This window comes from Carcharhinus amblyrhynchos, chromosome 5, assembly GCF_965287045.1.
Source record: "Carcharhinus amblyrhynchos chromosome 5, sCarAmb.v2.hapA, whole genome shotgun sequence".
NCBI classification, from domain to species: Eukaryota; Metazoa; Chordata; class Chondrichthyes; order Carcharhiniformes; family Carcharhinidae; genus Carcharhinus; species Carcharhinus amblyrhynchos.
In genome coordinates, this window is record NC_137328.1 from 101,417,933 (window position 1) to 101,435,498 (window position 17,566).

At 40.3% G+C, this 17,566-nt stretch overlaps 1 protein-coding gene across 4 annotated transcripts in view; it reads right to left on the reverse strand.

Moving 5' to 3' along the window:
• Positions 1 to 17,566, reverse strand: part of ap3b1a (adaptor related protein complex 3 subunit beta 1a) — a 257,978-nt gene that overhangs the window by 209,431 nt on the left and 30,981 nt on the right. For 3 of the 4 annotated variants that reach the window (XM_080189336.1, XM_080189334.1, XM_080189337.1), the window contains exons 2-5: positions 12,078 to 12,153; positions 7,058 to 7,132; positions 5,198 to 5,293; positions 1,236 to 1,396 (exon numbers count right to left, since the gene is read on the reverse strand). In XM_080189336.1, the coding sequence (XP_080045462.1) occupies positions 1,236 to 1,396; positions 5,198 to 5,293; positions 7,058 to 7,132; positions 12,078 to 12,153 (408 nt within the window). Of the gene's footprint in view, positions 1 to 1,235; positions 1,397 to 5,197; positions 5,294 to 7,057; positions 7,133 to 12,077; positions 12,154 to 14,321; positions 15,300 to 17,566 lie in introns of those variants that run through there. The other variant, XM_080189335.1, reaches the window with a different exon arrangement.

The following is a 17,566-nucleotide window of genomic DNA, read 5'->3' on the forward strand; positions in this document are numbered from 1 at the left end:
TGGATGGGGTGGCAATCAAGCAAGCTACTTGTTCCTGAACTACATCAAGCTTCTTGATTATTGTTGGGAGCTGCACTCATGGACAGTATGCCATCACACTTCTAACTTGCATCTTGTAGATGGTGGACAGATTTGAAAGTCAGGAGTCGGGTTACTTACCGTGGAATTTCAAGCTTCTAACCTGCTTTTGTGTGATAATTATATGGTTGGTCCAGTTAAGTTTCAACTGAGGAATGTCAAAGGTTGGGATTTCAGAAAAAAAAGTCCTGCTTTTATATAAAGTTTTTCATGATCACTGGATATCTCAAAGCATTTTACATTCAATGAAGTTGCCTTTTGCACTTTGGCAGGAAGGACTATTACTTATCTGGCGAAAAACTGCAGCAGGCGATGGTGCAAGGGACCTCGGGGTCCTTGTGCATGAGTCGCAAAAACCCAGCCTGCAGGTGCAGCAGGTGGTCAGGAAGGCAAATGGGATGCTGGCCTTCATAGCGAGGGGGATTGAATATAAAAGTAGGGAGGTCTTGCTGCGGCTGTATAGGGCATTGGTGAGGCCGCAGCTGGAGTACTGTGTGCAGTTTTGAGCGCCGTACTTACGCAAGGATATTTTGGCCTTGGAGGGAGTGCAGAGGAGGTTTACTAGGCTGATGCCGGAGTTGAGCTATGAGGAGAGGCTGAATAAATTAGGCTTGTACTCGTTAGAGTTTAGAAGAATGAGGGGAGATCTCATTGAGACGTATAAGATGATGAATGGGATGGATAGGATAGAGGTGGAGAGACTCTTCCCGCTCAGAAAGGACAGTAGGACTAGGGGGCACAGCCTCAAGATAAAGGGCGGGGGGCGGTTTAGAACGGAGTTGAGGAGGAACTTCTTCACTCAAAGGGTGGTGAATCTCTGGAATTCTCTGCCCGTTGAAGTGGTGGAGGCTGCCTCGCTAAATATTTTAAGACGTGGGTTGATGGGTTTTTGATAAGAGAGGGGATTAAGGGTTATGGGGAGAGGGAGGGAATGTGGAACTGAGCCACGACAGATCAGCCATGATCTTATTGAATGGCGGGGCAGGCTCGAAGGGCTAGATGGCCTACTCCTGCTCCTATTTATGTTCTTATGTAATGTAGGAAACACAGCAGTCACCTTGTGTATATTCCATCATTCCAAGGCTCCACAGAATACTGGCATTACAGATATTAACAAACTGAATATTAGAAACTGAAATCTTACAAAATCTACCAACCTGTAAAGTTTCTGAATGGCATGGGCAGCAGTTTTCCGGACATATGGAGACAGGTCACTGGCAGCTTCCTTAATAGACAGCATCATTATTGGGACAATGATTGATACTCTAATACTGGACAGAACTCGTAAAGCACTTGCCCGAATCAACTGATTAGGATCCTAGAATGAACAGAGCAAAGAACAAGCCAAATCACATGGAAGCCCTTTTCTCTCCTCCCAACCACATGACATTTCCGAAGGTGGTTTTGGGCTACAGTAATCCTTCAGATTTCATCCAAGTAACCACCCTTCATGTGTGTCACCTTATGACAGCCAACAGACAAGCTGACTATAGGCTTCACTGTCATTGAGCTCAATTGTGTTGGCACCATGTGTACACATAAAAGGTCACTGACCTATAATCATGGGCAAGTTACTTGTCATAAGTCGAGCCCCAGAAAACGTGTAGCAACTTCAGCACCCTCATTCATACCTGGCTGAAATGCCAACCAGATACTGAATCTGGGAGTTTGGTCTTCATTTCTCAATACTTAAATGCAAAATGTTGAGCGTTTTTAAACGCAAAAGAAAATTCCAGGAATTGTTCAACATTGAAAAACATGCTTAACTATGCCAGCTACAGCATCGATCCTTGATTAGTGCCATCTTTAAATCTCCTGCTTCTGCAATGAGGTGTGGCATAGTGGTCACTGGACAAGTAATCCAGAGACCCAGGTTGATGCTCTGGGTGGAATACAAATTCAAGAACAAATTTAAGTATCTAATGGCGATGTGGAAACATTGTCATAAAATCCCATCTAGTTCACTAGATCCTTTAGGAAAGGAAATCTGCCATCCTTAGCGATCTGGCCTACATGTGACTCCAGATCCACAGCATTGTGGTCAAGTCTTAACTCACCTCTGAAAATTCAAGGACCATTTGGTATGAGCGAAAAATATAGGTCCAGACAGCAACATCCATATCCCAGGAATGAATATTAAAAAAAATCAAAGTCAAATACACCAAAACTGCTGATGCAGTTAATCACTATATGTTTGCTTAACTTAGAAATAGGAATACATCATGATCATGGTTTTAGTTTGAAACGTTGGCTTTAATGAAAAAAGATTAAATGTAATAGCAGTTGGCCAATGAATAATACTCAAAACATTATTATTTTAAAAAGAAACACAGTAATTAAGTTAGCAATGTATTCAAACTATAACAATATATCTACAGTACATCATAACATTGCCTAGTACTGAAAAGAGAGAAGGAACATTATAAACACTAGTCTAAGTCACAATGGTCTTAATGACAGAGTGCCCAGAAATTAGTGTAGTCAGTTGCTGTCTTCTGGGTATTATTTCTAGAGATGGACTCTTGCACATGCACATATGCTTTGTTCATACTGGGGTTCCTATGCAGGACTTCCCAACATTGACAGTCAACTACACAAAGATTAATAAGTCTCAGAGAGACAAGTGGGGAAACACATGATTGAGTTGAAAGGAGGGCATACGTGAAGATCTGTGCAGGGTGTGCATTGCATTGTGCAGTTTGTGGAAGAGAAAAACATTGTCTCACGTTTATAACTACATGCGCTCTACGTGCATGTTGACATTTTGTTTCAATAAGGATCTATAAAATTCAGATAGTCATCTTGACAGTTCCATAGGGATTTTCTTTGCTATACTGCCATAAGTAGAAGTTTTTTGCTAGAACGTGACAGGTAAATTTCTTTTCACAAGAACATAAGAAATAGGAGCGGGAGTAGGCCATATAGCCCTTTGAGCCTGCCCCGCCATTCAATAAGATCATGGCTAATCTGAAGTGGCTCAATTCCACTTTCCCGCTTTCTCCCCATAACCCTTCATTCCCTTGTCCGTCAAAAACCTATCTACCCGTGTCTTAAATATATTTAGCGAGGTAGCCTCCACCACTTCAATGGGCAGAGAATTCCAGAGATTCACCACCCTTTGAGTGAAGAAGTTCCTCCTCAACTCTGTTCTAAACTGCTCCCCCCTTATCTTGAGGCTGTGCCCTTGAGTCCTGTTGTCCTCTGAGCAGGAAGAATCTCTCTACCTCTACCCTATCCATCCCCTTCATTATCTTATATGTCTCTAAGATCCCCCCCTCATCCTTCTAAACTCTGAGTACAGACCCAGTCTATTTAGTCTCTCTTCATAGTCCAACTCCCTCATCTCTGCTATCAGCCTAGTGAGCCTCCTCTGCACTCCCTCCAAGGCCAAAATATCCTTGGGCAAGCGTGGCGACCAAAACTGCACACAGTACTCCAGCTGCAGCCTCACCAGTGCCCTGTACGGTTGCAGCAAGACTCCCTGCTTTTATATTTATCCCCCTCGCATCCCATTCACCTTCTTGATCACCTGCTGCACCTGCAGACTGGGTTTTGTGACTCATGCACAAGGACCCCCAGGTCCCTCTGCACCGTAGCATGTTGCAGCTTTTCGCCCTTTAAATAGTAATCCCTCCTACTATTATTCCTGCCAAAGTGGATAACCTCACACTTGCTAATATTGTACATCCAAAGCAGAAAAACTGTTCATATTCACAATAAATAAAGAAGCTTGAACATGACTGAAAAAGGGACATGTTGGTGAAGCCAAATGCAAGAATGTCAAATTTTAGAGGAGAATAATAGTTCATACTGCATGAGAAAAGGTATACTGATTGGTTGGCAAGTTAGTTCTGATCATTCAAGATGTTGCCATAGTAAATATACCAGTGGCCTATTGATCTCTTCCCCTCTCCCCACCCTATCTCAATGCACTTGTGTTTTCAAAAATGGTACAATCTCTGGACACATCGCTGAATCCATGTAGGGCCTAGCTACATCACAAGTCTCACTGATAATCTTAAATTCAGTGCTCCCAGTTGGGACCTGAAAGTAGCACACTTCGACTTGCTGCGACAGATCATATACTACATACGCAAAACAAAATATTCAGCCATTGCATCGATATGGAACAACCAAAACAAGCATGGGGGAAAAACAGTTCCCTGCTACATTGATTATGACAACGTGTTGGCACACAAGTGCACAGAATCCTGAAGGCAGCAGTTCAAGTCGACGAAGTTATAAAGAAGGTATATGCTCTCCTTCACTGACACAGATATAGAATACAAAATCAGGATTATAACGTTGGACATGTATGAAACACTGGTGAGTCCACAACTGGAATATTGTGTGCAATTCTGGTTACCATATTACAAAGAGGATGGAATTGTTCTGTTGAGTGTGTAGAGGAGGTTTACAAGAATGTTGCCAAGGCTAGAAAAGTGTAGCGATGAGGAGATAAGTTGGGACTATTTTCCTTGGGACAAAAGGCAGCCGAGAGATGACTTAAAACCAATATACCAAATTATGAGGGAAGAGATGGAGGAGCAGGATAAAATTGTTCCTGTTGGTGAAGAATTCTAGAACCCGGAAACATAGACTCAATTAAGTGGCAATAGGTGTCGCGGGGACATGAGGAAGAACTTCTTTTATGTAGAGTGTGGCGGGTGTCTGGAATTTGCTGGCTGAGTTGGTGGTGGAGGCAGAGACCCTAAATTTGTTTAAAAATAACCTGGATCTGCACCTTGAGTACTCTAAGCTGCAAGCCAAGGGCCGGATGCAGAACGGTAGGATTAGAAAGGGCATCTGGGTGTCCTTGGGCTGGCATGGACAAGCTGGGCCAAATACCTCCTCCTGTGTTCAAACTTTTCTATGGTTCCATCTTGAATAATCAACTCATGGCAACCAGTTAGCACCCTCTTCCTCATGCAGTACAAATCGCTGTTCCATTTTGAAACATGGCATTCTTACATCTGAGAGTTCAAAACTAAAAACTTCAACAGAATGAATTTTTTCAGCAAAACTCAAGTATCATATTCACAATTCAAATTACTTGGATAGCTTTAATTTTCTTAAGTATTGCACAGAGATTGCTTCTGCCTCTTCTGATAACACTAACCTTCAATGCACGCTGAAATGTGCTGATTGATAACAAGGCCAAATCTTGCTGCTCTTCTGCATAACGTACAAGGTAAACATACACCAATTTCTTCAACTGTAAAAAGCAAGCAAAGCAGCAAAAAAAATATCTAGTTAGTAACTCAGCTCAGAGATATTCATTGTGTAGCGATTACTGGCTATCAAGTGGAGAGGAACTAGTATGGTGTTGCAGTCTGCAGTACAGTGGACAGTGTTGGTCACCTTATTTAAGACAGGATCAGAAGGATACCAGACTAATACCTGGAAGGGGTGTGTTGTCTTTTGAGAAAAGGTTAGAGAGGCTAGGCTTGTATCTGCTAGAGTCTAGAAGAGTAAGCGGTAAATTGACTGACATACAAGACCGTAAGGGTTTTAATCGAGTGGGTGAGAAGAGTATGTTACCCCCTTGTTGGAGAATCTAGAATTGGAGGCTCGCTGTTCAAAAATAAGGAGTCACCCATTTAAAATGAAGATGAGGCAAAAACAATTCTCTCACAAGGTTGCAGTATTTGGAATTCTTTTCCTGAAAAGACGGTAGAAGCAGAGTCTATTTATGTTTTTAAGTCAGAGGTAGATAGACTCTTGGGAAAGGAGTGATAAGTTATAAGTGATAAGGTAGGCAGGATTTGAGGTTATCAGATGCAGATTTGAGGTTTACCATCAGATCAACCACTATTGTATTAAATGGCGCAGCAAGCCTGAGAGGCTGAACGGCCTACTCCTGCTCCTTGTTCATATGTTTGTATTTTGCACAGCAGTTTGATTGCAGTATATACTTTTGACAACTGCCAAGCTAATGTTGACAATGGAAATTAAACAGATTTTCCAAGTGCAGGTTAAGAAATTTAAGCATTCACTATTGACCTGACGAAAGACAAAACCTTGAAAAATAAATTCAATGCTGCCCATGTGGCCTACTTGTTTCTTCTGGAAGCTCCAGTTTGAATAAAGAGAAGAATCCATTCCTCAGCTACTAAAGTTGTCCCAAATATATTCTTTTATAAATCTATTACAATTACACGGCCAGATTTATGATCAAGTTGGACAAGAAGCTTCCAAAAATTTGCACCAGTTCTTACAATGTTCATTTGCACAGTCACCAACATCAATTCACTCAAAGTTGCAAAACAGTCGATTTGCTGTTACCCAGATTTACATTAAATAAAATCAATGCTAGCCACAAGAAACACACACATAATCTGACTGCAAATCTGCAGTAAAAGCCTTCTTTCCCAAAAAAACAATGTGTGACCAGAAGCAGGAGCACTCAGGATGACGTGACTCTGCTCTCAGACTAAGTGTTATTTCTCTCTGTGCTACCATGCTTCCTGATGTGATACTAATCATAACACTACCCTGTCCAGCTTTAAGAACACAGGCAGACCTTCCTAACCAAGCAATTTAATTAATCCATCAATTCTGGTGCAGCAAACTCCGTGACATACTGGTCAAATGTTCGATTTTTAAAAATCTGTATACTGGTGATTCATTAATGTGTTATTTTTGTATCACCTATTCTATGAAAGCTCTCATGTAATGACCCAATCTCTCACACAGAAAACAAGAATTTACGTAACTCAGATTGTAGAAAATCAAACTTTGATTCCACAAAATGAGAACTTTATTGCTAACTAAAACGGGGTTGGAAAATCACTCAGAAGGTAAGCATTATTTAAATAAAGCATGTGGTCCAACTCTGATGATAGTATGGAACAATTAGTAATAATGGTTGTCTACTTTGCATTATGAGTACATATCTTGGCATTACATTCACCGATGGATGTATTAATTATAAAATGTATTCACAATATCGGAAGGAAAAATAGCAAATGGAACATACCTCAATGTTTTTACTAGCCACATTCTTCACGACAGCAGGAAATAACTCCGAAGCATTTTTTCCTTTAGCAATCATCTGTAACATGAATTATAGTCTCCATTACAGGATCAGATTGGTTAGCAGATATATTTTTCTATGTTAATTATGCAATGTCTGAAGCCATGATAATCCATTTAAATTTGTAAATGGATTTTGTTACCATTATTACAAAAACATATGAACTTTAAACAATGGCATGGGGCATGGATGATTCTTGATAATTTGAAAAGAGATGGGAGGACAGTAATGCTGACACTCATTTTACAGTTAAATTATAATAGTTCAAGTTTACATGCTCCAACTTTTTTTTGCCTTAAATGGAAGGCTTACAGCTTGCGTGCTCTGCACCTTGCAGCGTTGGTTGTCTCACCACCAGCCTTACAAAGTAGACACTGCAAGGTAGAAATTCAATGCCAACTCTTTTTATGGATCCCAGTGGCCAGATCAATGATATCAAGAGGGAGCCAACAGATAGCACGTAAAATAAAATTGAGAATGACCAATAAACAAAGAGTTATTTTACTGAATCAAGCTGATGTTTCATACAATTGAAGAGACCAAGGCCACTCTGGGTTCAAATACCTGTTAAGCCTTTTCCACAACAAGAAAGGAGACCACCTCAATTCTGTATCACAAGGAGCTTATAGATTTCTCAACATCCTTTTCAAAAAATTATCATAAACAGGAGCATTCAAGATCCTCCCTTTCCCTCATCCCAGTTCCCCCTTCCCATATTCTAACCCCAAGCCCTCATCTGTGGCCACCTGTCTCTCCTCAATCACTGGGCTCTTCAAGCTTATTTATCCAAAACACACCTCTGACTCAAATGCTTTTTCTACTGAACTCCTAGCCACACAACTACTCTTCAGCCTTCAGTGGTAGCAACATTGTTTACAACAATCACCTCTTCTGAAATAAAACAGTAACCTTTCACCCATATCAGTACTAGCGACATTCCCATATACCATTTCCTCCAAGATCCTTCAAAGTTTCATCGTTTCAGAGTGGTGCGTGAAACACTGTTCACTCTGCTTCAGTGGATCCCTCTCCCATTCTCCAAACTGTGCTGCAACAGTCTTAATCTTTTACTAATGACATCTTCTTATGGCACATAGTTCTATGCCAATCTATTCAAATATAACTGTCCATTTCCAGCTGAGTTCTCTAGCATTCACCTATAAGGTAATTGTCACAGCTACCCAAGCAGCTCGGAGTCATAATGCTCTAGTTTAACAGTAGTTCATTACGACAGCACCCTACAGAGCTCCATTCTCTGAAACAGTGGGACTGATGCCCTCAAGAATGTCAAAGACAGATCAAACAAATCCTTGAGCTTTTCACCTCAGGTTCCGATTAAGGAAGTCTATGGCATCATCAGTCTGTAAGTGTTGTGAAAACTATATTCATTCTTACATTATGAAGTTTAGATTATTTTAGCACTCATGCTCCCCAAGGCCATAAAAGCACACGGAGCCAAGACAGCTGGATGAAATCAAGATACAGACCACTTATAAATCCCAGTGAATAGCAGTAAAGGCACAAGAAGCTGATTCCTCTGTTGCAAATTTCCCATTTGGAACTTCACAAGCTACTCAGTGCATGAACTAACCCTTTGTTGCCAATTATTTAAAATCAGGCGTGTATCATGCAATACAGTTGATTATCAAGCTTAGAATCATTGTTTGCAGCACTGAAACGTTAAATAAATACACAATTAATTGGTAGACAAAATTGACAAAATAGAGGTTACAAAAACAGTTCAGTTATGCTACAATAATTCAGCAATTATTTGATCACAATTTACAGTTGAGATCAATGTCTGAGATTATGTAAATTGCTAAGATTAATTTAGGAAGAGCTTCCTGAGCAGCTTACAAATTAACAGCGTCCAAGTCTATTGAACAGATTAAAACCTCTGCTTGTAGTTGGCAATGTTTCGAGCATGTTGCCTCAATTCTTTGGATTGGGGATCGGGAGAAAATGGCTGTTTTCTGTGAGCACCTTGTATCCATCCATCAAGTCCCCTCAGGGGATGGGATGGGCCTAGTGAGATGCTCTGTTGGGGAACTGATGAAGACACAATGGACTGAATGGCCCTCTTCTGCAATGTAGGATTCTATGATATTATGTTCCAATAAGAACATAAGAAATAGGAGCAGGAGTAGGCCATCTAGCCCTTCGAGCCTGCCCCGCCATTCAATAAGATCATGGCTGATCTGTTGTGGCTCAGTTCCACTTTCCCGCCCTCTCCCCATAACCCTTAATCCCCTCCCTTATCAAGAACCCATCAACCTGCTTCTTAAAAATATTTAGCGAGGCAGCCTCCACCACTTCAACGGGCAGAGAATTCCAGAGATTCACCACCCTTTGAGTGAAGAAGTTCCTCCTCAACTCCGTTCTAAACCGCCTCCCCTTTATCTTCTCAGAAGATCACTTCTCATTGTTCTACCTCCAATGGACTTAACTTGTTCATCCCAGGAAGGCTCACTCGAGTCGTCAGGCTTCTCCAACTGCTGTTAATTTAAATGCTTTCTCCATCAAGGAGACCAAAACTGCACGACTATTACAAATAAGGTTTCACCAAGGCTCCTACAGCTGCAGTAAACATTGCTACTTGTCTATTTCATTCCCCTCGCAAAAAAAAACATTCCATTTGCCTTCCTAATTATTTGCTATACCTACACATTCACATTTTGAGATTCCAGGGATAGGAAACCCAGGTCCCTCTCTATCACTATATCTAGCAATCTCCCTCCATTTTCCCACATTATACTATATCTGCCAATGTTTTCCCAGTTACTTAACCTTTGCATTTCCTTTGATAGATTCTGAACAATTATTCTTCAACCTATCATGTCATCAGCAAATTTAGCTTGGATATATTCGGTCCCTTCAAAGTCATTGGTCCAGATTGTAAATACTTGAGGCCCCATACTGATGCACATGCTATTTATCCCTACTCGATGCTTTGCGCTAGCTAATCAAACCTTTATCTACACTAATATGTTACCCCATCACTCCAATTATTAACTCTTATTTAGTTTAGTAACCTTTGACGTGGCATGTTTCAAATGTCTTTTGGTAATTCAAGTACACAAATCTGTACGTTTCCCCTTAATCCACCTTGCTTGTTACTTATTCATAAGACTAATAAATTAGTTAAACATGATTTCCTTTTTACAAAACCTCTGACTGATCCCATTATGATTTAAGTATTCTTTATAACCTTCTCAATATTAAATTCTAGCAATTTCCCTATGACAGATGCTCCGTTAACTATCCTACAGTTTCCTGCATTCTGTCTCCTTCCTCTCTTGAGCAAAGGTGTTACATTTGTTATTTCCCCATTTCCATGGGCTCTTCCAAAATCCAAGGAAATCTGGAAGATTATAACCAACGACTCTACGATCCCTACTGCCACCTCTTTAAAAAGCCTTAGGATGTAGGTCATCAGGTTCTGGGAATTTGTTAGCCCATCAGTCCAATACATTTTCTCTGGTATTGCTTTTAATTTTGAGTTCTTCCCACCCTTTCACCACTTAATTTTCAAGTTTATTTGGGAAATATTCTAAGTCTTCGACAGTAAAGACAGACAAAATACTTATTCAACACTTCACACTTGGGTGGCACAGTGTCACAGCGGTTAGTACTGCTGCCTCACAGTGCCAGGGACCCGGGTTCAATTCTCTTGGGTCACTGTCTGTGTGGAGTTTACATGTTCTCCCTATGTCTGTGTGGGTTTCCTTCGGATGCTCCGGTTTCTTCCCGCAGGCAAAAAGACATGCTGGTTAGATGCATTCACCCGAACAGGCACTGGAGTGTGGCGACAAGGGGAATTTCACAGTCGCTTCATTGCAGTGTTAATGTAAGCCTTACTTGCGACTAATTAACTTTACTTTTCGTTTTTTCATTAATAGTGCCCAGTTAAACTGTCAAGACGATCAACACTTGATTTAGCCATGCTTTTCCTATTTACATACTTGTAGAAACTCTTACCATTTATTTTTGTATTTCTAGCTAGCCTTCTTTCATTCTAATTTTTTTCTTCATGCTTTTTTCCAACCTAACCTTGTTGCTAAAATTTATCTTCCTTGGAACCATTCAGGTTAGGCTCCGCTACACTCACTCACGGACCTTCACATCCTTCCTAAAATGTCACGACTAGAACTGGGTGCAACACTCCACTTGTTGTCGAAGCAGAGCTTTTAAAAAAAGGTTCACCAAGGAGTCAACAACACTGCTGTGGATCTAGAGTCACATTTGGTCAAGACTTGGCAAAGACAACAGATTTCAGTATATTAATGAACCCAGCAAATTCATTATTTCCATTACTGAAACTAATTTTTTTAAACTTTAGATTTACTTCAACTTTATTTAAATTCTTGAGTTTGCATAACGGGATTTGAATTTATTTCTCTGAAGCATCGACTAACCTCTGGATTACAAATCCAGTAACATTACCACAGTGATGGCATTCAAACACGAGAAACACTTACTAAAATCCAAATCTGAATACATATACCCCGTCTGAGTTATAAACTCTGATCAGGCTTTCGCATTTCCATTCCAGAAGAACATTCAAAACTAACTGAACACTGGCTTAAAATGGCTCAACTCATGTACGATTATGGAGCTTTCCCTCAGTTTCCAACTTATTTGCTACAGTTGCTTTTATAGTGAGTCAGGTCCATGCTGCAACATCAGAATGAAGAAGTACCAATTCCCAACAAACTAATTTCAAGATTGGAGCTAACTGCGCAAGATTTTGCATGTGGCAACCAGTCCCATGGCATGTCTTACAGCAATTCAACACAGACATACAGTTCCTAAAGATCTGTGCCTTAGTTGGTGTGTCATTTCTTTCTGTGCTTCACAATTACCAAATTATACCTCCAAAAACTAACCTGTAGGCAACTTAGATTTGTAACTATTGAAGCTGAAATTAAAACATCATTCTATACTGAAATTAAATATCATTCACCCCAACAATTCTCTTCATAGCCTCCAATTTAAGCGCATCCTTATTGCTCTCCAACATTTCATGAAGATCTTCATTCCTGAAAAATGAAAACATAGTAATTAAAATAAGCACAAACAAAAGTTAGGGGACAAGCATCACTCCTGCACATTTCTACAATTGCAACTATTCGCATTCAGAATATTCAACCACACAAAAGAAAGCACAACAATGAAAATAAATTCTCTGTTTGTACTCAAACTAAAAGCGAAGAAGAGCTGAATTAAAAATCTCCACTACTTTATCGCAAAATGTATTCTAGTGAAGGTACTTGTGCACCTTAATGGTGCTAAAATACTCAGCTGGAATTTTCTTGAAGGTTCGCTCTTCAGGCCATTTAGCCCTGACGAGTACGAGGTAAAATGTTTTTATTAAATAGACTCCTTTCTTCAGCAATACTCAGGTTCAGTACTACCAAACAAACTACTTTTAAATTAAGGAAATTATGGGCTCTTCTCCAGCAACTTTAGTTCTCCAGACTTTGCTGCTAAACAAAACGCTACCACAATACGCAATGTGAATTTACCGGCGACTAAGCCCAAAACCTAAACCAATAATTCTGGAAATTTGAGGGTGAATCAGGCCCTTTAAAAGAAGCAAAGTAAGATTAATATCTATTATTTCAATTATAACAGATGGAACAAAATTCTTTTGGGTTGTAAAATAGATCAGAAATATCAACATTTAAAAAAAATTCAAACCGCATTTAATGTGTTTGTGAAACAAGTCAGACTTGTCTCACTGATTACTTCGACAGTTTCTTTACAGATCTAAATATTGACCACGTGTGCCTATGAAAAAGTCATTCAAGTCTCAAAACATTTCTTGATCAACATATTATTCAAAAAGTAATGGCTCAAGCAGAAACATTTTGAAAGATTGCTTACCTATTTAGTAGAACATTTCCTGTCATCATAGGCAAAGATTCAGTAAGTACTAGGTCCAAGGGATTTATTGTAAACATGACTGCAGTTTCAGCTATAGGTGTAATCAGCTAAATGGGTGCATCCCAAGTGCTCCTGCTTAAGCCCATATTGATATCATGGGCAGCATGGTGGCACAGTGGTGAGCACTGCAGCCTCGCATCACCAGGGACCCAGGATCAGTTCCCAGCTTGGGTCACTGTCTGTGTGGAGTTTGCATGTTCTCCCCGTGTCTGCATGGGTTTCCTCCAGATGCTCCAGTTTCCTCCCACTGTCTGAAAGACATGCTGGTTAAGTGCATTGACCCGAACAGGTGCCAGAGTGTGCTGACTAGGGAATTTCACAGTAACTTGATTGCAGTGCTAATGTAAACCTTACTTGTGTCTAATAAATAAATTTACCAACAGACATACAATCTGATTACTACAGGTTAAAACGAGCTCATCACAAAAGAAGCATTTTCTACCAGTGTCAATTCACCACCTGAGCATAACGTACAAGTATAAAAATTTCATTTATGTTGTGTTTCTCATGATCAGACATCTCAAATGCAGTTCTACAGCCAATTAAGCACTTTTGGTCTATAGTTACTGCTGTGATGCAGAAAATGCAACAGCCAATTTTCACATAGCAACTTGCATAAATGGTAATGCAATAATGACCAGATAATTTTGTTCTTTCGTGACGTTCAAAGAGGGATAAAAATTGGCCAGAACACCAAGAGAATGTCTATGATCTTTGCTGAAATAGCGCCATGGGATATTTTACATCCACCTGAGCAAGCAGATGGGATCGCGATTTAACACCAACAAAAGATGTCACATCTGGCACTGCAACATTCCCTCAGTAATGCACTGGAGTGACAGCTTTGCGTTTTGTGTTCAAGTCCTGGAGCAGAGCCTGAACCTGCAACCTTGTGGACCTACAAATAAATCTGCTGCCACTGAATCATGGCAGAAACTTTAAAATATACAGAAACATTCCCTAATTATATTGGAGTACTGTATATTTTACAGTTTAAAATAATTACATACAGAAGCTTTTTAAATATTGCTATTTGTGCCCTTGCACCAAAAAGAACCGGTTTAAATTTTGGAAAACAAACAAGCATAGTTAGCGGAAACTTCCAATGGCTGGTGACGCCAGTTGTATGGTTGAGGTCTGTTCTCATGTTCAAAATTCCGAGACCTTGGTTGAATTGAGAAAACCAATGCCACAAAGCAGAAGCTCCAGGCCATTAACTTTAATGTAATGACAATACTAACATTTGAGTGCTGACACATACCCAATCAATTGCTGTTCACTTCCACTGTTAACATCTGTCAGGCCTTGTTCTTCCGCAGTCTGCTGCATGCTCAGTGATAGCTGAAGACTATCTGCAACCACCAGTACATTCTTCACTAGAGCCATGGCATCCAAAATCTCAGGTCTCAGGCCTGGAATAAGCCTTAATTTTACTTCTGTCAAATTCGCTCCTGCTGGGATATTGCTAAGCAAGTGCAATGCCACTGTATACCAACAGCCACATTACAGGCAAACAAAAGAAGCATTGCCAAATGGATTAACTCACTGTACTTTCACTAAAACATTTGGCCATATCTACGAATTGTTTCCCTTTGCAAACATTCTTTGCCTATCAACAAGGTGCAGCAGCACTTAGCAATCAAGTTTGGAACTCTCGAATGACAATTCCACTTCCTGTCCCAATCCATAACTTCTTAACCTTGACTGTTTTGAATGTGTGGAACAGAGAATAAAATGAGATGTTTCGTTATCTTATTACATGTAAAACTTTGCGTAATACTTTAAAGTTTCAATGAAAGCTGAAATACCAATTAAAATAATCCAGTGAACAGCCCCAGCAAACAGTTTACAAATTGTCAAGTGTCACAGAATGAAAGCACACAATGTATTTATGCAGAAACTGCAAACTGTGTCAGAACAGCCCTTCTGATAATCATTCAGCATTCCATAACTCGTAGGGAATTTGATCAAAGTTAATAAATTAAATATATCTTTTAAAATCTGAAGCAATTTTCAATTTAACGTGTCTTGTTCAAAACAGTTTGCTCTCTTTCTCAGTCTAAAACATCTATTTTCAAGATGTTGCCTATCACCTTGCTCCTCCCTTACCCTCCAGAATAGACAACTCGGTAAATCAGGACATCAAGTATCACAGCAACATTGCCTCGAGTAACACACTGCAAATCTTCTAGGTCCTGTGCTTTGTTAGCACTTTCATAACAGACCAGCTTACAACTCAACAGTACATGCCACTGGGTGAACAGAAAGGAAATAACTCACTGTTCCTTTAGTTGCTGATTAAACAGAGCCAATCCCAAAATATGGTTGGTTCTCAGTCTAGAGATGATTAATTTTAAAAGAATAGAAATAAATTCTTAACTTCTCTCCTCCCCTATTTACCCAATTAGGTAATGCAAAGGTTATTGTCAAATCATCTTTGAACAATAGAAGACCAATTCAACAAAAATCATTTTTTTAATAAATCTTAACAATATTTTTGATCAAACTGTGGGGAATTCCTCCACATGACTTCCCTAAAGGAACTGTTATGACCTTTTTCAGTAAAGCCATAAATGGGCCAAGTAAAATAGAATTCAATCTTCCCTTGCCATACTGTGTTTTTTAAAAATTAATTTATGGAATGTGTCACTGGCTTGGCCAGCATTTATTGCCCATCCCAACTTGCCCATGAGAAGGTGGTGGTGAGCTGCCTATGTGGACTGCAGCAGTCCATGTGGTGTAGATGCATCCACAATCTTGTTAGGGAAGGAGTTCCAGGATTTTGACCCAGTGACAATGATGGAACAGCAGTATATTTCCAAGTCAGGTTGGTGAGTGACTTGGAGGGGAACTTTGAGGTGGTGTTTTCAGGTGTCTGCTGTCCTTGTCAATCTAGAATTGCAGTAATGTATTAGGAAGGTGCTGCCTAAGGAGCCTTTGAGTTCCTGCAGTGGTGCACATGGCTGTCATTGTCTGTCGATAGCGGAGGGAGTAAATGATTGATTGCTACCCCTTGCACAAGCAGGCTGCTTTGACCTAGAAGATGCTGAACTGCTCGAGTACTGTTGGAGCTGCATTCATCCAGACAAATGGAAACTATTCCATCATAGCCTGACTTGTGCCTCGTAGATGGTGGGCGGGCTTTAGGAAGTCAAGAGGCAAGTTACATGCCACAGGATTCCAAGTCTTTGACCTGCTCTTGAAGGAACAATATTTATATGACTAGTCCAATTCAGTTTCTGGTCAGTGGTAAAATGTTGATAGTGGAAGATTCAGCAATGGTAATGCCACTGAATATCAAGCAGCAATGATTAGATTCTCTCTTATTGGAAATGGTCATTGCCTCGCACTTGTGGCATGGAAATTACTTGCAACTTATCAGTTCTGTCTTGGATATTGTCCAGTTCTTGCTGCATTTTGACATGGACTGTTTCGGTATCCAAGTTATTGCGAATGGTGAACACTATGCAATCAGCGAACATCTCCACTTCTGACCTTATGAAGTACGGTCATTGACGACTAAGTTGAAGATAGATGGGCTGAAGACACTAACCTGAGGAACTCCAGCACCAATGCCCTGGAGCTAAGATGATTGACCTCCAACCACCAAAATCATTCTTCCTTTAAGCCGGGTATGACTCCAATTTGCGGAGGGTTTTCCCTCAATTCCTATTGCTAGTGCTCCTTCATGCCATACTCGGTGAAATGCTGTCTTGATATCTAGGGCATCACGCTCACTATGCCTCGGGCATTCAGCTCTTATGTCCCTGTTTGAACCAAGGCTGTAATGGGGTCAGAAGCTGAGTGACCCTGGCAGAACCAAATTGAGTGTCCATGAGCAGGTTATTGCTGACTCAGTGCCATTTGATAAAATTGTTGATGATCAAGAGTATATTCAAAGAACAAAGAAAATTACAGCACAGGAACAGGCCCTTTGGCCCTCCAAGCCTGCAGCGACCATGCCACCCATCTAAACTAAACCCCCTACCCTTCCAGGGACCATATCCCTCCATTTCCACCCTATTCATGTATTTGTCCAGACACTCCTTAAAACTCAGTATTATATCTGCTTCCAAAAGCAGATTTCAAAATTCAAAGGATGGAATTGTCCCGTTTCTTCTATACGGAACACGCTGGGCAATTTTTCACACTGGTTAAGTGCCCGTGTTTTAGCTGTTTCGGAACAGCTTGGCTATGAGCACAGCACATTCTGGAGCACAAGTCTTCAGGATTATAGCTGGAATATTGTCAGGACCCATAATCATCTGCTATGGTGGGATTTGAACTCTGATCCCCGGAGAATTACCATGGGTGTCTGGATTATTAGTCCAGTGACAATATTACTGCATCACCCTACCCTATCGTGCTACAAATTGCACTAGAGCGCATATTTAACAAAACAATCACTAAAAACATGTGTGCAAGGTTTTATCACTAAAGAAAACAGTTGATGGGAACTCCAAATGGATGAATACTTGATTAAGTTACACACTGATTCTGCTTCAG